Source organism: Lissotriton helveticus, chromosome 2_2 (genome assembly GCF_964261635.1).
Source record: "Lissotriton helveticus chromosome 2_2, aLisHel1.1, whole genome shotgun sequence".
NCBI classification, from domain to species: domain Eukaryota; kingdom Metazoa; phylum Chordata; class Amphibia; order Caudata; family Salamandridae; genus Lissotriton; species Lissotriton helveticus.
Genome location: NC_136060.1, coordinates 189036424 through 189059762, shown reverse-complemented (window position 1 = coordinate 189059762; position 23339 = coordinate 189036424). Strand labels below are relative to the sequence as shown.

General features: G+C 42.1%; 1 protein-coding gene across 2 annotated transcripts in view; it reads left to right on the top strand.

The window, feature by feature from the left end:
• The window catches only part of WDR19 (WD repeat domain 19), a 740406-nt gene that overhangs the window by 51742 nt on the left and 665325 nt on the right, over positions 1-23339 (top strand). For both annotated transcript variants that reach the window (XM_078678329.1, XM_078678328.1), the window contains exons 5-9: positions 7937-8052; positions 10958-11073; positions 15150-15227; positions 17416-17528; positions 17622-17795. In XM_078678329.1, the coding sequence (XP_078534455.1) occupies positions 7937-8052; positions 10958-11073; positions 15150-15227; positions 17416-17528; positions 17622-17795 (597 nt within the window). The remainder of the gene's footprint in view (positions 1-7936; positions 8053-10957; positions 11074-15149; positions 15228-17415; positions 17529-17621; positions 17796-23339) is intronic.

Below are 23339 nucleotides of genomic sequence, written 5' to 3'. Positions count from 1 at the left end.
CTTTCTTTTCCTATACATCTCTGTCATCTGTTCTTCAATGCTTTGCTTGTCTTCCTCTTCATCAGTTTCGGAGGCATCTTTGCCCATTCAACCTACCTGCTGTGATAGCGCTGTGACCATTAGCTGGAAGTATAGTTCTTCTATTCCGCTTACGTTTCCGTTATGCATTTTTCTCCCTGTCTGTCATAGGTTGTCTCTCTTATTCCTAGTTGCATACATTTCTGTAACCAGTCACCTAAGCCTCAATTAGTTTGGGGTATCTCACTTTCTTGCCACTCATTGCAGGAATGTAGTGCTTCATTAGTTACACATTGCTTCTCTGAGATGTCTCATCTTCCCTATTGTTCCATTGATAGCAGGTATGTTTCTGCCCCTCAACCATTAGTATAGAAGAATACAAAAGTGATGGATGGAATTCTCAAATTAATCCCAGCCACTGATTATTACTCGGGCTGCATTCCAAATGTATTGTTCTTTTGTCCATCATGCTGCCTCAGATTAGACCCAGCCATATACAAATCGTCCTTGGTCGTGCTTAAGAAGGAACAGTCCAGCCTGAACTGCCAGGCCAGGTCTTCTCTGAAGCAGAACACAAACCGAAGTTCGATTTTGCCCTATTTGTGCCTCTTTAGTCATGCACATCCTGGTTCCAGTGCCACAGTGTGCACAAGTCCCATGACTGGGCATACCTGTCACACTTGCAGCATTGCACTAAAGTAAACAAAAAAGTGATGGGTGGAACGCACCAATTAATCTGAGCTACTGGTTATTACCTGTGGCCGCATCCCAGTCTATCCCAGTCTATCATTTTTTACCTACCAGGTTACCTTAAATTAGGCCCAGCCCTATGCAAATCAACCTTGATCCTGCTCCAAAAGGAACAGTCCATCCGGAAATGCCAAGCCAAATACAGGAACACAAGTAACCTTTCAGTCGAGGCGGATTGGTTTCAGTAAATTTATCAAGAACAACGGTCCTGAGCTTAACAAATACTTCGGTAAAATAGCAAGCATAGACTTAAATAAGAACTATGGCTTAGTTTCCAATGTCCAGCCGGACAAGGATTTATTTATTTTAGGTTTTTTTTTTAAATTGAAAAATACATAAGACACAACATGAATCAACAAAACTGGGCACAAGCCTGTACCAAGTCAGGGGAAAGAATAGAAAGAATAAAGAAAATTTAAACAGGCAACAGGGTTGGAGCATGTGGCGGCTTACAATACAATGCAGTCTTGTGTAAGCGCGCACAAACAGTTACTGCACTTGATATATACATTAGAAACATGCAGTTCTTTTACAACAGTCGACGTGACGTTTCGATCCCTAGCTCCAATTATAAACTGGGATCATCTTCAGGACTAGTATATATGCTATTGCCTGAACTGTTAAAGCCTGTGGGAATAAACAGGAGGAAAGGGGACAAAAAGGTGTCAAGCGTTTTACAATTAAAAATTGAACATGTCATCCATTTACACGTGATTTCATCACAAATAGTGACATGGTGCTCAAGTGAACTTCAGGGCAGTGATGGCTGTAAGGTCAGCGACGATATATCAAGTGATATGTGACTAGGTGGGTTTTAGGCAGACCGTGTGGGGAGGATCGAATAGAATTATTGGAGGGCTAGTGCTAAGTACGGCAAGTAAGTAAACACTCAGTGCAGTGGAGAAGTATTGTAGTGACATTCATAGCTGTCAGGGGTTGCAAAAAGTGCGCCGCTAACGTCGTGACTATAGTGAGTGCGGTACTAACCAGCCAGTTGGGCGAGTGAGCTTCTGCGGGCATCCGGACTCGGAGCCTTAATCATAGGTTCGTCATGTGAGTGAACGCTCAGTGCAGCGAGAAGTGGTGACATTCCATAACTGTCAGCGGTAGCATGTGGAGCGGCGCTAGTGTAGTAACTAGAATAGTAGCGGTACTGACTAAGCCTGGTAGGCAATTGAGCTTCGGCGAGCATCTGGGGTCGAAGCAATGCTTGTAGGTCCAGGTACCTGTAGATATTAAGGGGGTGGTTTTTTTAAAAAACAGGGTTGCGCAAGTAAGGACGTGCCAGAGACACAGAGGCAAGGTCTGGACTCATTTACCTGTGGTGTCTTAGAGGAGCCTGGGACGCCTTCTGCACTTAGTGGACGGGACGGCAGTTGTTAGATTCGAGGAGCCTCGTCCTCTGGCGGGTGGCCAAAAAAAGACCAGAAATGCATTGCATGTGTAACTACATTCTCGCCCGTTTCACACAAATTGAGGAAAACAATACTCAAACAATGGCCATTTATCAACTCAGGCATCCTTGATATTGACAAACCCATCTTTGCTTTCAAAAAAAGCAAGAACCTCAAAGACCACCTCGTCAGGGCAGCATTACCTTGCGCAACCACAGCTTCCACCCTTGATGTTGTATGGGGTCTGTCCCCCATTGTTGGTCACTCTAAATGTGGGGGATGTAACAACTGCAACTTGACGATTGAATGTAAAAGCTTTACATTTGACAATATCACTGTTCACAGCCATTCTTTTTCTAATTGCAATACTCAAAATGTGATATATCTGATTCAGTGCCCTTGTCCTAAAATATACATCGGACAGACCACACAAAAGATTCGCACCAGGATTGGACAACATAGGAGCCGTATTCGATGCGGCACCTTGAATGCCCCGTTGGTTGAACACTATGCAGCTATGAGACACAATGAGGACGCTTTAAAATGGACAGTCCTTAAAGTACTTAAATTACCGCCGCGGGGTGGCAACATGACATTACTGTTGAACAAGGAGGAACTTAAATCAATCATTCAGGTCAACTCCATTCAAAACGGACTAAACAGATCGGAAGATTGGACTAATCTGCTGTAGGACGCGTTATTTAGCTGGTCCTGCACCATAGTGTCTGCTCTTCCACTTTGGTTCCAGTAAGCGAAAAAAACAGCTCTCTAACTTGCGTATGACTATAGACAATGTACCACCACCTCGCTGGACCTTCCCCCTTATTTCGCAAAAACAATGTAAACTAAACCGCATATGTTTGAAATGGTTTTCGTATTTTACTGTCTTGCAAACTGTATTCGTACTGTGCCTCACAAATTCACTGAGAACACCCCTTCACTCCCTCCCTAAAGTGCCTGCCGCACCTCCACCCCTTCACTCCCATTCACCCTTTCACCCCTTCAAAATGGCGCCCACACTGCGGACGCCTCACTGTTCCAAAATGGCGCCCACACGCCAGTTCACCGATCGATACCAGTCCCTTGTCCATTTCCACCCTCGGCATGGTAAACGCCGACATAAGAGCATCGTTGCCGGACACAGAGTCTTCCACCATCGAGTGAGAAGGACGGGACTCTGCAAAGCACGCAACCCTATTAAGGTAACTTATCTTGGCCCGCTGTCCCCCTAAACGGTTCCCTCTGGTTGCCCTGGGTCTGAATTCCCCCATTTCCTATTCCCAACAGGAGAAAAACGATAGCGGACTGCCTATCCTGACAGCCGCCATCCCTAAGCCATGCTGGATTCACCATTCAATTGAACCACTGACTTAAGCTCAAGGTAACTCGCCGTCCCCACATGCCCCCGCCCCCCCGCCCCAGCGATTCGACTTCCACCCCAAACAACCTTTTTCACTCTCCGCCTTAAACTCTATAGGCCACCCGCCAGAGGACGAGGCTCCTCGAATCTAACAACTGCCGTCCCGTCCACTAAGTGCAGAAGCCGTCCCAGGCTCCTCTAAGACACCACAGGTAAATGAGTCCAGACCTTGCCTCTGTGTCTCTGGCACGTCCTTGCTTGCGCAACCCTGTTTTTTTTAAAAACCACCCCCTTAATATCTACAGGTACCTGGACCTACAAGCATTGCTTCGACCCTAGATGCTCGCCGAAGCTCAATTGCCTACCAGGCTTGGTCAGTACCGCTACTATTCTAGTTACGACACTAGCGCCGCTCCACATGCTACCGCTGACAGTTATGGAATGTCACCACTTCTCGCTGCACTGAGCGTTCACTCACATGACGAACCTATGATTAAGGCTCCGAGTCCGGATGCCCGCAGAAGCTCACTCGCCCAACTGGCTGGTTAGTACCGCACTCACTATAGTCACGACGTTAGCGGCGCACTTTTTGCAACCCCTGACAGCTATGAATGTCACTACAATACTTCTCCGCTGCACTGAGTGTTTACTTACTTGCCGTACTTAGCACTAGCCCTCCAATAATTCTATTCGATCCTCCCCACACGGTCTGCCTAAAACCCACCTAGTCACATATCACTTGATGTATCGTCGCTGACCTTACAGCCATCACTGCCCTGAAGTTCACTTGAGCACCATGTCACTATTTGTGATGAAATCCCGTGTAAATGGATGACATGTTCAATTTTTAATTGTAAAACGCTTGACACCTTTTTGTCCCCTTTCCTCCTGTTTATTCCCACAGGCTTCTAACAGTTCAGGCAATAGCATAAATACTAGTCCTGAAGATGATCCCAGTTTATAATTGGAGCTAGGGATCGAAACGTCACGTCGACTGTTGTAACAGAACTGCATGTTTCTAATGTATATATCAAGTGCAGTAACTGTTTGTGCGCGCTTACACAAGACTACATTGTATTGTAAGCCGCCACATGCTCCAACCCTGTTGCCTGTTTAAATTTTCTTTATTCTTTCTATTCTTTCCCCTGACTTGGTACATGCTTGTGCCCAGTTTTGTAGATTCATGTTGTGTCTTATGTATTTTTCAATTTTCCAAAAAAAAACTAAAATAAATAAATCCTTGTCCGGCTGGACATTGGAAACTAAGCCATAGTTCTTATTAAAGTCTATGCTTGCTATTTTACCGAAGTATTTGTTGAGCTCAGAACCGTTGTTCTTGATAAATTTACTAATTAACCGAGGTCCTTAGCTACCTAACACGGGTTCCCTTGTTTAAAATACGGCTTGGTTTCAGTGGCACAGTGAGCACGGAACCCACGTCTGAAGAGGTCAAATTGGGCCAAAACAGGTCTTGGGTTGCTTATGTTCCATTTCAAAGAGGATCTGGCTTGGCAGTTCAAGCTGGACTATTCCTATTGCCTCAGTACTGAGGCTGAATTGCATGTGGTGGGGTCTGATTTGAGGTGTTATGGTGGGCAAAAAAATAAATTATGGTATGAAATGCTACCCCGACTAATTATCAGTGACTGAGATTAATTCAAGTATTCCCTTATGGCTTTTTTGTATTTTTCAAAAAAGCGATAATGGCTCTCCTCCTCCCTATTACTCCTGTGACTGTCCGAGCACCTACCAAGTTTTAGTTTTAAACTGGAAGGTGGACTGAATGTATGTGCAGTGATGAAGCTATGCCAATAGAACATACAGGATGCAAGCTTTAGAAGAGCACAGGAGCTGCCAACGTCATTGGTATAAGTACAAGGGCTAAACTGTAGATGAGACCGGGAAACCCCCCTATATATTAGTGAAAGGAGGCCACTACTGTCGTAGTGTAGGGACTGAAAGAAAGAAGGTGATTTCAAATAATAACTTGACTAATCACAGTTCCACCTGTTTAGACTATGCCTGATAGAACAAACAGCAGGGAATAGGAGGTGGAGTTTAGGTTATGAGGCAGGCTTTCAGTCTGTGCAGTTTGGGGCGCCTGTCATAAATTACATCCCATGGGGATAGATGTACAGAAGAGAGGACCCTTATCCAGTCGGGTGTGCTAGCCCTGGGCATAGCGGAAGATGTGCCTCGTGTTTTCAAGTTTGTTTTTTATTCACGTTTTTAGGTTTTGCCTAGCAATGCGTACAAAGTACGCATGCGCTAGCAAAACCTCTTGAGTTCTATGTCGGGTGATGACCCGCCTCTGTCTATCATTGGCTAGCTCCATAAATGGAGGCTAGCCATTGGGAGACAGAGGCTGTCAATCGCGCTTTCTCTTGAAAACGCGATTCGGGGGCGTTTCTGGTGCTTTTTTTAAGCCCCGCCCCTTTGTCCCGGGCCGCGCTGCGATTGGCTGCCGGCCCGGGACACCCCCGTGACGTCATTCCCGGGCCGCGCTGTGATTGGCTGCCGGCCCGGGACCTGATGTATTATTGTTGCTAAATAATGTGTCACACTGGTGGAAGCAATGCTCAAAAACTAAAACACACATAACATGTCTCGAGGCTACTGGTGCTCGAAACTGGATGCTATCGTCGCCTCCAGATAAAGGTCGACAGATCATCTCGCCGTACTGAAGGCAGATCTCCCGTTTCCTTGAGGATGGGAGGGTGTGTCCCTGCGTGAGGCAGTCTGCAGCAGTGCACCAGGCGGCGTCTGGACAGGAACCTGCCGCTGCCCACCAGGCATGCACCATTTGGGCACACCATATCTCAGCACTCGAGGGGTGGGGGTGCAGGGGTATACTAATCACACCTGACACAGCAAGTTTCCCTCCGCCGTCTACAGAGGAGGCATCTTCCCCGCCGCTGTAGCAATTCCTTTGTCGCTGTGCATGCGACGGCCCCTCCCTGTGTCTGCAGGGCAGCAGCCGTCTAAAGACGGTAGACTCGAGCTTTGCCTTTAAAATAGCGCCTACCATAGTGCACGTGTTAGATAAACAACGTGAACCCGCCGGTAACAAAGCCCCTGCGATGTGCACGCTTTCAGCAGAACTAAGACATAGAATACAAAAAAGTGCAAAAAGGGACGTATATATTTCTGCAGTGGGAACGTCAGTGACCCGAGGGGCGCCGTGAGGTGGCAGGTTTCCGTTTCAAAGCGGCTCGTCCGGAGCCACTCATCTCTTTGTTGTGCCTCACCTCATAGCACCCCCCCTCCCTCCACAGAGGTTGTGCACAGGCTCCAAGCTGGCTCCCTCCCGCTCCCCATCCGTCCCTCCACCCGCTGCTGCTGACTTCTCATCAGCTCACTTTCCTCCGTCTTTCGCAGCCTCCTTCCCTTCTGTCTCCTTCCATCCAGCTGCTGACGGGCAGGGGCCCCTCCTCCCCTCCGTGGAGGCTCTCCCCTCCTCAACCACGCCCCGCTCTCTCTCCACAGCCCCTCCCTCCCAGTGGTCACCCAGTGCACTGTCGCCATTCCTCATAGCTTGCCCCTAAGTGTCACCCTGAACCCTGTGCCTCCGGCTCCCTCCGAGGGGACCTCTGGCCGGGAGCCGCCTCCCTTCCATCCCGGGTCACCATGGCCTCGTCCGCGCCCTTGCTCCTGGCTCTCGCCTGCCTCGTTCAGGTCTGGAGAGGTAAGCAGAAGTGGGGTGCAGCATGGCACGGGCTGCTGGGGTGGGCAGCGTCTCTGGGGTGCAGCGGGCAGGGGGCTCTGAGCTGAACCGGGACAGGCCTCGGACTTCCCGGCAGCCAGGGCCGAGGAAGGATCCCCTCTGACACCCACACCTCAGCCCGCAATAGTGCGCCTGCAAGGTGGTGGTGGGAGGGCACAACGGAGTGCCGGTCACTGCTGGGTGTGTTTGTGCAGGACTTGTTGCCAGGCGAGGGGAAGAGTAAACTAGTGGGACTTCATTAGAAAGCAAAAAAGCAAATTAAAAATAGCGGTACTTCTTTAAATGTCCCGTTATTCTGTGCCAAAGGCGAAACCATTGCATTGTAAATGCTTGTTCATATTAGCATTGGTTTCCTGAGTCACCGTTTTTTAGATAGCTTTATTTGCCCCTAATGTAAGCCTTGGTTTTGATACTGATGAGCATGCACAAGTTGCTTTGCAAAAAGTGTTTGTAACTACCCGAATGGTATACATGACCCCAGGCTTACCAGTTAAGAGTTTATAATGCTGAAGTCAAGAATATTATGTAACAACTGTTGAAATACTCGATTCATTCCACCTGAATTCATTGTAAATTTTTTGAGTTGCAAAAATCATTTTTCACTATTATTTACTTAGAAAATAGGCCTATTATATCTCTTAAAAGGATTAATAAAAAGTGATATGATTCATAAGACTTTGTTATTTTCAGAGATCTGATGTCTTTCTTGCTTTGGTCGAAAGCTGGGGCTTTGCTTGCCGTTGGAACATCTAGAGGCAGCTTGCTGATTTATAACCTTCAAACCTCTCGCAAAGTTCCGGTGCTTGGTAAGTGATAGCAGTCACCACTCCATATTTATCTTTTCATTCAGCGCTTTCAAGGCATGAAAAGGATATATATGATATATATGAGGATACAATGTATCAAATGCTTGTATATAGGATGCAGATGACTGTCTCATCAGTTTTTGATCCCTTATAATGATAACAACAGTCATAACAATAATATAATCAAAATGCTATTTTTTAGTGCTTACTGTATGATTATGACATCCTTGAAGAGCTGCAAATATCACTGTTTTTATCTAACTCCATTTTATTTAATCGGAAGGACAAACTTCTCACTGGCATTCAACCCACAAGTTGCAGCAGCCGGCACTTAACTAGCTGAGCTTTCATAATGAGAACAATTTAGAGCTATAGACAAGGTTGCTTCCATTGATTTTTCTAAAAATAATTAGCCGAAATAAGACCTACTTTTTTGTAACACAGTGTCACAGTAAACATGGTGGCTGCCAATTTGGTTGCAATTTTATGTGTGTACCTTGTATATTTACATCTGATTTTTTTATTGATGTTTGTCGTTTCTTGAAGATAATAATAATATTAAGTATACTAAATTGTAGGGAAAGGGCCTTTAAATATGTAATGAAATTCCAGTTCAGAAAATCTATATCCATAGAGACAAATTGTGGACACATAAAGTTGTGTGAATTTCTAGCTATGATTATTTTGGAGGTTTGACAGGCAAAGTGAATAGCTTTGTAAACGTATATGGAATTTGTCGCATAGTGGAAGTAATCTTCTCCATGGCGAAGAAATGACCAACCTTGGTTCATCATATTTATCAGCATTAAGATTCATCCATATGATGATGACACACATCTTTGCTTGAATGTCTCCTCTGCTTTGTCATCCAATGCCTTAAACATTGCTTGCACATCATCCAGACCTGGATGTCGAGTGATTACCTGAAGCTCAACCGAACCAAGCAGATTTATGTTATTTGCCAAGAACAGCAATCAAGAAACAGTATTAAAGTTGTTAGTGGTGTGAACCTTGACCGCTTCAAACCCAATCTTTCACAGAATACCTCATCTCTTGGATTCACCCTGGACACGAACCTCACCCTCAAGGAGCACATTGCCTTAAAAAACAAGCATTTGCAATGCAATAGGTCTCTCATTTACGCAAGCTTGAGCTATTGGCATTGTAAATGACAATGCCATTTATTTATGTTTCAAAAACCAAAACATAAATAAAATGTATTGTCATTTACAATGCCACTAGCTCAAACTCCTGTAAATGCGAGACCTATTGCATTACAAATGCTTGTCTATATGTTTCAATTTTTGTACGATTTAAAGTTGAGAACAGTCCTAGAAAAAAAGATAACACAAATCAGATAAACCTGCACACACACTGGCTCTCTCTTTTCCCCGGTCTCTCGAGCCACCACACAAACACACACACAAAGGTACCAAAAGCTTAATTCTCACCTCCTCCATGTCCAAAGGCAGCACCTCTTAGCCTGGCCTCTGCCCCTGAGTGGTGAGTCATACAGCCGTGGTCACAAGACCACATTTGGTGCCCAGAGTTGTATTTACCCAGGCCGTGAAGAGCGGGCTGCCGCCGTGGGTTCCAGACAGCCCTCCAAAGCCTTTCTGAGCGACGCAAATAGCAACATTTGTGGGTAAGGTTTATAGCATGACTGATTCAGGAAACATTTAAACTCTGCTTTCAGATGCTTTTTTTGTTGTTATTCCACAAAATAATCCAGAGCCATCCTGTTTGAAATGGGATGCATGTCAAGGGAAGGGTTGTTTTAGGGGACTTTCTACTTCACAAGTGTCACAAACGGTGGTAATTGAAATGTCTGTAGTAATAACTTTGATTCTACTGCATTTTACAGCAATAAGATATTTCCCCGAGTGTGTCACGAAAAAGGCACTGAAATGTCACATCTAAGTACAGCGAAAAAATTGCAAAGTCGCACAATAGGAAAAAACTTGTCAGGTACGCGCGTATGTTTTCAAAAACATATAGTGCATGCTATTTGAGTGGTCTTTGATACATGGTTGTGAGAGGCGGCTTGGTTGCATCTGACGTGATGGCCAGTGCTCGAGTGGCGAGCAGATGCAAATTCATTTGCTTTGGAAATCGGCAACTGTTACTACCGTGTTTGCCCACGACACAGTTGTGTTCTTGAACCCTGAATCTGATTGGCAGAACCCGATTCCAGAGCGGCGCGAAAAGACAAATCCATCTGACCAGCCACTTGGCCCGGTTTGGAAGATTAGAAGATGTGGTATATGAGAATTAAGGGCAAGCGTGTAAAACTTTCGGCTGTGAGCTACAGTAAGAGCTTGTAATGCAGGAAGTAAAGCTCTGGTGTTATCCACATCTAAGGTTTGTGTAAAGTCAACAGAGGTCGGAAGGAGATGAGGAACCCAGATGCTGCCTGGGTTTGATAGAAATGTTTAACCATGTGATGTTAATTTGCAGCAACCTGATAATTATCACTGTATTACATATTGTAACTGTGTTCTACCCCTTTCCCTGTGTAGAAATGAATGCAGCAGATACCAGTATATTTAGTAGGCCAACGTTGGTACTGCTTTTTTCCAACAGCAAAATTTGGTATTCCTATATGGTCTTCCATGACAAAATACAGATATTGTCTTCCCTGCAAAAGAGCACCGATTGTTGCAAGAACTAATGGAACATATGAAGGCACCCTAACCTAATACAATACTATATTAACTATCACCTCAACATAAACTAGCACTACACTAGCTGATTATGTAAAGTGACTGGTATAAAATCAATATTTTCATATAATAGACAACTATAATTATTGAATGATACAGTAGGGACATCTGTAGTGAATATATATTTTTAAATTTGGTTTTCTGTTCTTTTACATCAGTTAATGTTTCTAATTTTATTTTAGGTAAACATACTAAGCGGATAACATGTGGTTGTTGGAGCTCTCAAAATCTTCTTGCACTGGGAAGTGAAGACAAAGTTATAACTGTTAGCAACCAGGAAGGTGACACGGTCAGACAGGTAATGTAGAAGTACCTGTACATATTCACTTCTTGAAGGTATGATTTTAACAAAATCAAAAAAAAACTTGATGATAGAAATGTATAAAATTGATCAGATACTATTAAAAACTTTAAAACAGAAACAAGTTGATTGTTTTGTTCACTGTTCACCTTTATGTCTGTTTACTTTCGAAAAGGGCACTCAGCTTATCAACATATAAACTGCCTCTAAGCTAGCTTTATGCATATGCATTCTAAGATATATTTGCTTTTAGGATATTTGAGCTTAGATCTATATTGAGGATTTGAGCATGCCAGGTAAGCCAATGTTAATGGTGTGTATATATACATGGGGGGGGGGGGCAATAACTTTTAAACTGAAAGTATATATACATTTTATATTGATTGAAGGCTGGTTACATAAATTGACTCAACAACCATGTGACTACTATTATTAAACCTTTGCTTGCCAGAAAATTTTATTTGCACTTTGACTTCAAAGTGAAAAGTGAGGATAAATTCATAGGACCTAGTTGAATAAAGTAAGCCATCTACAATGGTGCTGAAAAGAAGCTTCAGGAGAGACACGAGGAGATGAATGTTTCCTCTTTATACAACATGGGTACTCTCAAACATCTTACCAGGGTCTAAAAAGTTTGGTCTGTGGTGTAACCGAGGGCCACACCGATGTCAACAGAGTGGTTGTGGGGGGTAAGATGAGGGGGTTGAGTAAGGCGGGTGTAGGGGAAGCGAAGCAGGTACATCTAGTGGCTGAATTGAAATTCACAATGTGGAACCAGAAAACCTGGGATCAATTCCGGTTTCTTCATTCAGACCAAATTTTGTGATGCTAGGCAATTGTTTTATTTTACTTTCCCTCCTTTTACTTCATTATCACATATAAGAGGATCTCGAAATACATGACTGACGTAGCGATGTGCGCTGTACAAAAATTTACCCTATGGTTGATTTTATAAGTTCTAATGTTGTGCAAGTATAAAGGCCACCCCAAGAGTGCACATAACTGATTTGCCTCTTGGTTCACCTTTGGATTTGTTGTCGGGGCGAGGGAGCAAGTGAGTATGCATGTTTCTAAATTCATGTTGGAAAACTACCACTTAAAAAATTAATAAAGGACTTGTATACAGCCTTAAGACGTCTACTCTAACTTGACTTATTGAATCGTTTCAAAGGATTGAATCATTTTTAGGGACTGATCCTAACCAATTATAGGGCAAAGAAATAAAGCTCAAATTATTTAGTTCCCTTTGGGGCTCGCCAGTGTGATCATATAAGTACTCGGCTGCCCTTGAGGGGATTTTAGGTTACCCCATCATTGTAAGACCATCATTGTAGCATTATCCATCTTACCATCTCTTTCTCCCACACACCTGTCCTCTCTCACATTTTCCCATCCACTACTGATGGTCATCTGTGGTCCATACATAGGATATGGGCGATCTGATTTAGAGTGTTATTACCTACATATCCATTTGATAATACTTTTAGCAATATAAATGCAATCTCCAAATCAAGTCTCAGTGTGCCCTTTCTTACCCCAAGCTGGTCTTCCCTGCTCTGCTCTCACTAAGATCCTTGTGCTTCATACCCTCTTGTTACCTTTCTCAGCTCTACTCTCATCCCCACCCAAAACATACTCTTTAGCTCAGAACTGCTTTCTCTTCTTTGAATGTTCTCCCTCATCCTTCACTTGAAACTCACTTCTTCCTGCTCCTGTCCCTGATGCTGCCAGGGTGGCAGCATTTCTCTGAAGGTCTCTTGCCTCATAGAATGTATGCAGACCAGACACCCTGATACTTTCTGGCCAAGACCCATAGGGGAAAGAGCCTACAGCCATAAATTGGAGATTAGTGGGAGGAGGAGGTAGCTACCTGATCACATAAGGCAAGAGAAATTAGCAACAGGGTTGAATCTTGCCTGTGGTGCCAACATTTGCAGCCGTTAATCCTTTTTTGCTGTTTCTTGACATTCATAGACAACAGTCATAGTCTTTTGTTTGGCTGATCAGATCCTAACATTACATTATGGTTGCTAATGTTAGTCACTAACCCAATTCGGGCAATCTGGTTGGTTGGCCAATGTCATCATTCCATGAAATCTGTTAATAGATAACTGAAATGAGACATTATGTAAGAAGGATGGATAACAATCTAAAACTACTTTTCATCATATGTGATCTTTTTAGGAATCTTTGTTTTGCACTGTAACCAGTGTTGATAGTTATTACCTGCTTTTTTGTAATTTTACAGTAGAGTTCAAGCAGTGCAGTAGCAATGTACATTGTTGCGTCCATAGGGATAGCAACCCACGGGGAAAAGCAGTTACATTCAAGATAGTAGGTTTTAGTACAGCATTACCGCTGCTAGGGCATGCGTAAATAGCGTCCATGAACACAAAGGGTAAAGAAAGGAGGGGGTGAGTATGTAACAAAAATATACGCAGGCTATTGGGGCATGTGCATACAATGAAAGGCAAGAAAGTAGATATCTCTACTCACACTGTCGGGATCCTGGGGTGAATGTTAGTCTATGTATACACCTAAGACCTCATGCATATTGTCTGCTGGGGCCAACCCCCCAGCCAGCAAGCGCCAGTCTAAGAAAGCTAAGTTGGGGGCACATCCATGGGGAAGAGAATCATATTTGGTCAGCACCTAAAAGCTGAGTAGTAGGTAATCCCATTCCATGAAGATGAGGTATTTCCGGAGGCCTCTAGCCTCTTCTATTCTCAGGGCAGTACTTTCTGCCCCAGACCAAAGCAATAGTGAATCCTGCCATGACAATACGGCAGGGGGAAGAAGAGCCTTCAATAGCGCGTGATTGTGGGCTTGGCCAAGAGCAGAGCCAAATCGAGAAAGCATGCTATTGTTTTGTTTATCGTGGTGCTTGGGATAGAACCCAAGATGCAAACCTACCAGCTGTGAAGAATAGTTTCAGTCATTTGTGTGAGCTGCAAAGTAACTGTTAACCAGTACTGGGACAAAGATGGACAAGATCATTTCATATGGTGCAAGTTAATGTTAGGAACTTAACAATGAGGGTAGCAGGCATTCGCTACAGGGAAAACCTGTTAATATTGGTGAGAAGTAGATATGCTCTATGCAGTGTGAAGAATTGGATGGGTTTGAACCTTACGTTTTTAGATACCGCAGCCAGGTACACCAGCACCCTATCCCATTCCTTACAGGGAAAGACCCACTCTCTTTCGGTTTCCCATCTCTCTGGAATGCCGGTGAGAAACATCTAGGTGTACTCCCCAATAGCTTTGGACAGCCAGCTGATAGGCCTGTGACTGTTGCTCATGGAGTGGAGATATTGTACTACAGCGTGAGGTGGAGGTTCTGTCGCCTCGATGTTCCTGCTGATTCATAATGCATGACAGGTTAGAAACTGCTCCCTGGGAGTGTTAAGCTGGTCTGTTAGCTCATCAAAGGGCATTAAATTGCCATCCTGAAAAAGATCGCCTAGGATTGTCATTCCTCCGGCATACTAGCCCTCTAGACCAGCAGGTGTCATTGACCCTCGGTTGCATGGGGAGCCTAGTAGGGGAATGGCGGGAGCATATGAAAGAGTTTGTGTTGTGATACATAGGCTCCTGTCAAAGCACTGATGTGCTATGTGAAGTAGACACTGGAAGGAAGGAGCATTTGTCTGAGTAGGATGAAACAAGCGTAGGATATGTTTCAACCGCTGCAGGGGTGGATTGAGGCAGTGCCATCTAAGTGGCTCTCAGCAAACCAGCAGCTTACCTCAGTTACTACCTGCTATACCCAAAAGAACAGCTTCAAACTCTTGTTCCTTTAATTCTTTACCATTTTCAGTACCTTGGAATAAAAGTTTAAAGTTGTAATACATATAGTTTCAATCAGGACTGGCATGTCATAAAACTCACAATGCGCCAAGAGAATATGCACTGTGTCGATCAACATATTTCTGTGTAGTGTTACTAAAATGTGTTGTTTTTTTATACTGTGCCATTAGTTACTGCCCTCTCTTCAAGCGTTTCATTCTGTCAGGTTTTAATCTTTTGCAAATCTGTCAGAAATCTTTAGATTCCATTGTTTTTTTTCTGTAGACTACTGTGAGAGCTGAGCCTAGCGACATTCAATTTTCTGTGATGAAAACTGATGAGAGATCAGCGGGAGAAAGTACAGTAAGACAATTCAAAGAATTATCTACATTGTTTGTGACCTTAGTGAAACTGTTTGTGACATTAGTGAAACTGAAAGTTCATAACTGATAAATGTTAAAGAATGCTACATTGTCAGAATCGTCAGTTTGACAGTAGTCCACTGATTGTCCTATCTTTAGGCTGTTCATGCTCCTCCTTTCCATAGAGCCATAACCCTTTGCCTTCTTCTTATGTCGTCTTTGCACCTTTTTTTCTGCAGGCAGGTGAAGGCTATGCTGCTCTGACATTTGTAAACTTTATTAGAATTTAAAACCATTCTGAACAGATTTTTGCTATATTTCTGCTCTTTCGGTATACAATCATGTGCAATATAGCCTATCTAGGTACACATTACTTATCTAAAGTTTGTTATTTTTTTATTGCAAACTATAAGTATAAATAGATTAAATTACACAAATATAGACATACATGTTATATGTTTATATTTTGTAATGGTGCAAAGAACCACCATTGCAAAACAAACTACAGCACAATGTCATGCTCAGGTGTATCTTAAAAAAGATTAAAGAGGTCAACCAAACTACAACTGCTTCGCTTCTGAACTCATAGATTAAAAACCTAGATGATAAATTTGCTGTGTTTTCCTATAGAATCATTAAACTGGAGTAGAGAGTTTCAGACATGGAGGATCAATGTTCCACATTTCTATTAACAGACAGGCAAACATACATTTTGTAGGATTCCAGGACACCGTTCAAACCTAATCACTCTCCATGAGGAAATATATTTGGCATATGTTCATTGGGCATTTAACAATTACTCACATGCATCAACTACTATCGTATCTTTCGAAGCACTCTAAATTTACAGTTTTGGCAAAACCCACACATACAGAGTAAAGGAACAAATCTTCTGAAAGGCAGTGCAGCTAAGGATGCATCTTCTTCCCAGTTTTCCTGGCCACTCAAAGGATTATTATACAGCACGTTCCATGGCAGTTTTTTTCTCATTATTTTTTCATGTAACAGCTTATATAAGCTATGTTTTAGAACTCATTTCTTTTTTGGTTTTACTCTGTGTCCACACACTGTGCCTTCAAATGTATAATATAAATGTCTCACTTTGACGGTACTATATGATTTCAGCTTTCAAACCTACATAAGAGAAGTTTAAAAAGTAAGCTTTTTCTGTACTGTGAGTGCATCTTGAAACAACTACTGAGAATAGTACATGTGGTGTAACATGAGTTTGGACATTTTCATGCCAAAGAAGAGGATTGAATTTTCAGGATTGTTTCATAATGCAGACAAAAACTACCTCTCTGTTCATCAGGTGGGAACATTAAAAGTATGGGCAAAGTGTGGAGCTCATTAGTACAAGCTTAATACTTAAATAGTGATTTCAACATTTCAAACACGAAAGGGTAACATTTGCGAAATGTCTGCGACCGAGCTGTACCGCACCTGGCTCAGTTTTATTTTTTAATTACTTGTATCCATGTGAGCTAGAAGCAGTTATTTTTTTGGGATAGTATTGTGCTTGGCATTTGCTGTAAATTCATAACTACACAGAAAACGCCACACAAACACAACTGTGTATTTCAAGTTACCCTTACTATTTCACGTGTTCTATTTTTATTGGTGCTTCACTACTCCTATTCAGGGTATAGACTTGCCATTCGATTCTAGTGTTTATGAACATTAACAACAATTCCCCCACATCTGCTATAAAGCGAGGAAGACACTTGGATAGTATGAACATCTTTACTGTAGCATAGCTTTCAAATTTAACTTAAAATTAAAAGTTCCACTGCACTGCATTATAGATTCTAGTGCATGCTGCTTCCAAAGTAGCAAGGTTAAATTGCGCTTCAGTGAGGCCTCCCTTACCTTATTTGCTTTTACCAGTTTGTAAGGCAAGAATTGAGGAGTGCTAGCATAATATTTTTAAGCCAGATTTTAATTGTCATTATAGATATTTATATATAGTAAAGAGAATGTTATGCTGATCTAGGAAATCTTTAAAAATATTTTTTTAAAGAAAGCTTTCTCCTGAAAAAGTAGTCCTGGATATATCACATGGATTGACTTATTTCAGCTGCTGGTTGACCAGAATGACCATTGATGAATTCCGTAATTAATTTTCTGTAGACGTGAATGTCTTATAATTAAAAATATGAATTTGTTGTACTCCATTTGCACATTTACAGATAAGTGTGGTGGTTGGGAAGAAAACACTGTTTCTGTTTAATCTAAACGATCCTGACAATCCAATTGAGTTGGCATTTCAGCAGCGTTATGGCACCATAATATCCTATAAGTGGTGAGTTAACAATACCTGATTACAAATGTGAATATGTTTAATTCCTCACATTCTAGATTTGCTTAAATTTGCATGTTGTATTTACTCATATAGGTATGGTGATGGCTACATCATGATCGGCTTTTCACAAGGATTTTTTGTGGTCATTTCTACACATATTCGAGAGATTGGCCAAGAGCTCTTCCAGGCTCACAATCATAATGACAACCTAACAAGCATTTCCATCTCTCAAGCACTTAACAAAGCGGCTTCATGTGGGGACAGTTGGTAAGTAACAGTAATATTCTGCACTGAAACTACAAAATAGTCGTCCTCTTGTGGGAGTCATCCTCTTGTGGGAGTGTGCCTTTTCCGGGGCCCACTGGCCCACTTCTTTGTCGTTAAGTCCTTAGACTAACAAAATAGAGTTTGGCACGGAAGCTGTAATATCAAAGAAAATAGATTGATTAACCTCTCATGAGGGAGACTACGTCAATACAGTACCCTCAGGCCACTGCAGGAGGTAGTCCAAGGAGTACAGAAACCATGGTCCTTTAATGGCCAGTTTATAGCTGAGTAAGCATGAATACTCAAAAAGAGGCGGTACAAGTATACACAAGAATAGCTATTCACATATATGGACAACTGGAAACTACTTAGTCAACAGAGTGAGAGGAGTAACACAACCCCTTACATCAGTTGGAATAGCCTGACAGTTACACACTAAGACAGATGCATTCTGGCAGCTTCAAGCCTTTCTGAGCATGTGCAAGCCTCTGGCTCAGTGCTGAAAGAGTTAATTATAGTTGATGACTCAAGCGAAATACGAGGGCAGGCAACAGTGAAGATGGGAGAAGCACATGGCGAGCACATGGCTAACTAAAATGGCTGCCATAACCAAAATGGCTTCAGCTCATGCTAACAGCGATTTCTGCTAGTTTCCACAGACAACCCTTTTATCATTAGCTGAAGACATCTCTATGATCTACAAGGAATATAGAAAATATCTTACATATCTATTCTTATCATATTGCTAACTTCTTGGTCTAATACATATTGGGCGTTCACTTCCTTAACGTTGTGCTTGGTAGGTATACAAGTAGAAACACAAAGGGAACAAAGCATGACAGTAGGATCGCAAAGAATATGCATAGAATTGTCAACAGTTTCCAGCCCCAAGTAACAAGCAATGTCCCTAACCAGCCAATTAAAGTCTAAGTTCCTATATCGGGATGAATTTCAGTGTTTGTTTTAGGTCGATTGGAAATAGCCAACAGCACATGTTGGATGCAATGTCTACATAAAAACATTTTTATTAAAGCTTCCAGTGTTCTTCTTTATGAGTGCTAGGGTACCAATGATATGTTCAGGAGGAGGGCAGAGTAGCATTTATCAAAGTGTGCACAAAACGTTTCTCTTGCAGAATAAACAGTAATGCAAATACTAGTACTAAAAAGAATACACAGACTATCACAAAAACATTTTTTGCTTCAGGAGACCAGGAGGACCAAACGGGGCCATGGTAATTAGGACGAGAAGCCGCAAAGGGCTGCTCCTCCTCAAAAATGGGACGAACAAAGGGGTACATTGCTAAAAAGTACTTGAAGAATAGAAGCCGCTGTACAACCAGCCAGAGGGGAGTCTTCTCCCTGTGTCCGTCTGAGTCTCACAGGCAGGCTCTTATTGTTCATCAAGTGTTCACTTCTCCCACAGTGGAGCTGCACAAATTGCAACTCAAGAAAACAATCACGGCCCAGTTTTAAGAGAAAAGTTTCTTCTTTCAGGATAGGGCAATCACCTTCCAGGGCAAACACCCTCAACAATCCTGTTCAGTGTCTCAGGCAGTGCACCAGTATTCTTCACTTTAATCTGACAGGCACCAAAGGCACAGCACCTGTACCCTGAACTCAAGTCCTTCCTTAACTCCTGTTTTGCTGCACTGGCGCACTGCTCGTTTGTCGGAGCCACAGATTGTACCTGGTATGCCTAGGCACCTCTTGCTCATCAAACAGAGGTGCAGACTTGCATTCACTTAGGGACCAGGACTCATAGGCCTGATGCTGGAGTATCTGAAGCAACTCTTGTTTCAAAGGGGGGTCACCTCAAGCAAAACCTCCTTGCCGTCCTTGTCGGTCTGTGACTCTTCAACTGGGCATCAAAAACTGGATCAACACAAAGAATTCTCCGTCTTGATTTGTGACCCCGTCTTTCGTCCAAGACAGTGGCAGGGGTACACACTTCACGTAGCTTTCATGGGTCCAGTGCTTCTGGCCTTCTACTTTCAATGCGGTCCTAGTTGCCAGCAACGCTTGTGCTGGTTCCCTTTCCCTCAGCTCCAAGCTGGGATGGAGCTGACTCCCCAGGCTGGATCTGATGTTCGGGCCCCTCTCGCAATGGTTGTAGGGCAGCAGATATCTATTGGTGGACAGTACAAAAGATCTATAGACAAGGCATACAAATAATATATCAACAGAGAGGATACTCTATTTCAGAAAACTTCTTTAGTCTTGGGGCGCCCTATACATTAGCAGGGCACCCAAGAACCACTTCATGTATCTGAAAGTAAAAAAAAACACCCTGTACCTATTAGCGAGTATAAAGGAACTTATGGTGAACTGACCAGAGTAAAACGTTACACGATTTGATTTGTTTCTTCCTATCAGCCAAAGAAGTCTGTGTTTAATTACTAAATTCTGAGGGAAAAAGAAAAACAATATGGACATACTCTGAATCCTTACATTTGTGTATTCCTATATTATTCATCTGAAGAACCTCAAGAAAGGGAATTTTTAGAACAAGCATTCTTTTGTGCTTCTTGTCTTAACAAGCTTGTGTTTCATAAGTCATGTAGTTCACTACACTTCTACTTATGAACCTTCTACTACTTGTACAGGACTGCAGGCACTTCTAAAATTATTTTTGTTACATAAAAACTTCTACATTTTACGCTTAGGACCATGCTCTCAAGTTATAGGCGCGGCGGGAAAATCTAAAAACTGCTAATTTAACAGGGATCCTTACTACATAAATAACTAACAAAACCTCAACATATTGGGTACATGCATTTCTCCAGCCGAACTTGTTGTGGTAAACAAACTCCTACAAAGCAATATTTTCCTTCAAAATGTTTGCTGAGGATCACACGGGTGTCTTTCCTAACATTGTGAACCCTGTGCATTCTACTTTTCGCGATCTGGACTATGTAACATCATTTTTAGTGAAAAAACCTATTCACCAGCTTTAATAAGGGCTGTCAGCTCAATTACACACACTAACTAATAAGAGACTAGTGATGCCTTTGCAAAACTGTATATAACATGAGAATAACATAAACAATAATGGTGTTATCACCTGAGAATTTTAGAACAAAAACTACCCACATCAAGTTCCCCTTAAAGGTCAAATAAGGGAGCATCAGTCTATTCTACCCATCCCTTCATAATTTCATCAGTTCACAGACAGGATGGGCAGTAACATGGCGTATTTATGTATTCATTTTATTCATTCTAACAATTTAAAAACAATATTACTGAATAGCCAATTAGACGTGCACTGGTGAGGTGCTTTGTCTCTATTGATTCAAGAACATATTCACAGCATCCTGTGGAATGAATGAATAAAGCAAGCCCAACCAATTGTCTTATGGCCGTCCCTAGACCGCTTAAACAGGCTTGAGAGAGAGTGAGAAAAAGAGAGAGAGAGAGAGAGAGAGAGAGAGAGAGCACATACATCAAGAAAAAGGACAATGTGTTACTTAATTTTGCTTACCCTTAATTTGCCCTGTAGCTAGTCTCTTTTCCCCCCTTCGACAGTAGGTAACCTAAGCAGGTGACCTCCTGTTGACAATATTTACCCCTCTTTTTGGCAACTGGGCCCAAACAGACTTGTAGGAGGTAAATGGCTAGGGGAATCCCTATCCAGGAGGCCCTATCCAATGCTATTGGACTGTACCACTTTGTAAATTTTGTTGTACAAGCACATTGAGCTAACTAGAAAACATTAATAACCAACTACAAATTCCTTTAGCAATTGTACTAGTTTAACATGAGGGCACATGAATGCAAACTGAATTTCATTGCCTCCTTATTTTAGCCCTTGCACAGTAATCTTTAAACTAAAACCATTATTTCTATATGCATGGCAGAGCTGTTCTCTACATAGGACCCACATACGCTACTGCCTCTCCTTCTCTCTTGTGACTTTGTAGAACCTGCCTGGTCTTTTGCCAAAAATAATAAGCAAAGCTTCTCTCTCTCTCTGCGCTGTCATCCCCTCCTTCAAAATCTTTTCCAATGTCGAAGTGCCAGAACAAGCCTTACCCTTAGCCCTCTAGTTTGCTAAATACAGAACTCGACCTCTGACCCTTAAACCTGCTGTCCATTGTCAGTGCAAGGCTATCCCCACGTGGCCTTTACAATTCAAAGTAACTCTCGAGAAGCACAACTGAAGGACATTCCTGCTCTGTGCTGATAATTTAAAGGTAGGATGCAACTGGTATTCTTTAATGTTTATTTATTTCTTGTGCACTGTGCGTTCTAGCACCTAAAAAATTGGATCAAAATTTCAGTTTTCAGAAAGCCATAATTCGCTCAGAACTATCGTGCATTAAGGCGCTCAATGTAATTCACATGTCTGTACAACTACTCTTTGCATGACTTTTAATAGCCTTTGTATTTGACACTGCAGCCATTAGGCCATACTACATTTTGAGTTTGTCACTATGAGACAGTAATATTGGCGTTGTTAGGTAAACTAAAATTGACCCTTGTAATTTGGTGCAACAACATATTTTAACCAGTTGGAGATAGAAATCTTAATGTGCACATTGAAATCTGAATACATACATTGCACTGGGTAATTTTCCTAAAGTGCTAAATACTATTACATTTTCACAATAATGTTATTAAACAGTATAGAGATCATGATAAAACAAAAACGATTTTAGTGCAATGACTCTTAACAATTTTTTCATGTAGTCATGTTTTTTTTTTAATAATGATCATTAACCCTTTTGTTGTTTCCACATATGAAAAGCAAGCCTTATTTCTTTCCTTTTACCTTTAAATGCATTTATTTATAACACTAAGCACAGAAGCTTTACTGAAACATAAAATGTTTGTATCACTTTTTAGAGGGCAGTAATTATTTACCATCAGATCCACATATGTGCTTTATTAGGAAAGCAACAAGAAAGAAAGTCCTTACTTTGAATCCTTTCTCTTTGATCCAAAATAATGAGGCTGTATTTCTAACTTTCGAAATCAGTAGTCTTTAATGCACGTGCCTTCATACCATGTTGTACTAACTTAAAACCTAGTTGCCACAGCGTTTATTTGTAGCTTATGAGTCATGTGTTATTTACTCAGCTGTGTTTCACAACCAGCAGGCGTTAGCTTCTACACTTTTTCAGGAGAAAAGGGCCTTGCTGTATTCTAACGTCCTCACAGAAAACCCAAAAAGTTGATAAACCATTTATTACCTCCGTCTATTCTGACAGACTGCTTTGAACAGGTGTTAAAAGCTCTCTTTCTAGTGCCGGTAATGAGCACGGTTTATGCTATTTAAAACTCAGGCATTCCAAGCCAGTCAAAATCTATCGTTTTGCAATGTGGTACAAAATGGATGCTTTTATTTTAGCAGCAACCAACTACTCAGATAATGTGAATGCCTTTTAATATTTAATATAATATATCTAAGGATAATGCTGTAAAATTTTGTATTGAATCCTAGTTGTGTAAAGCACACAAATTCGTTTTTTTCTATTTCTGTGAGGCCTATTTTTTCCCTATTGAATGTTAATTCTAATTTTGTGTTTTGCCACTGGGGCGATAT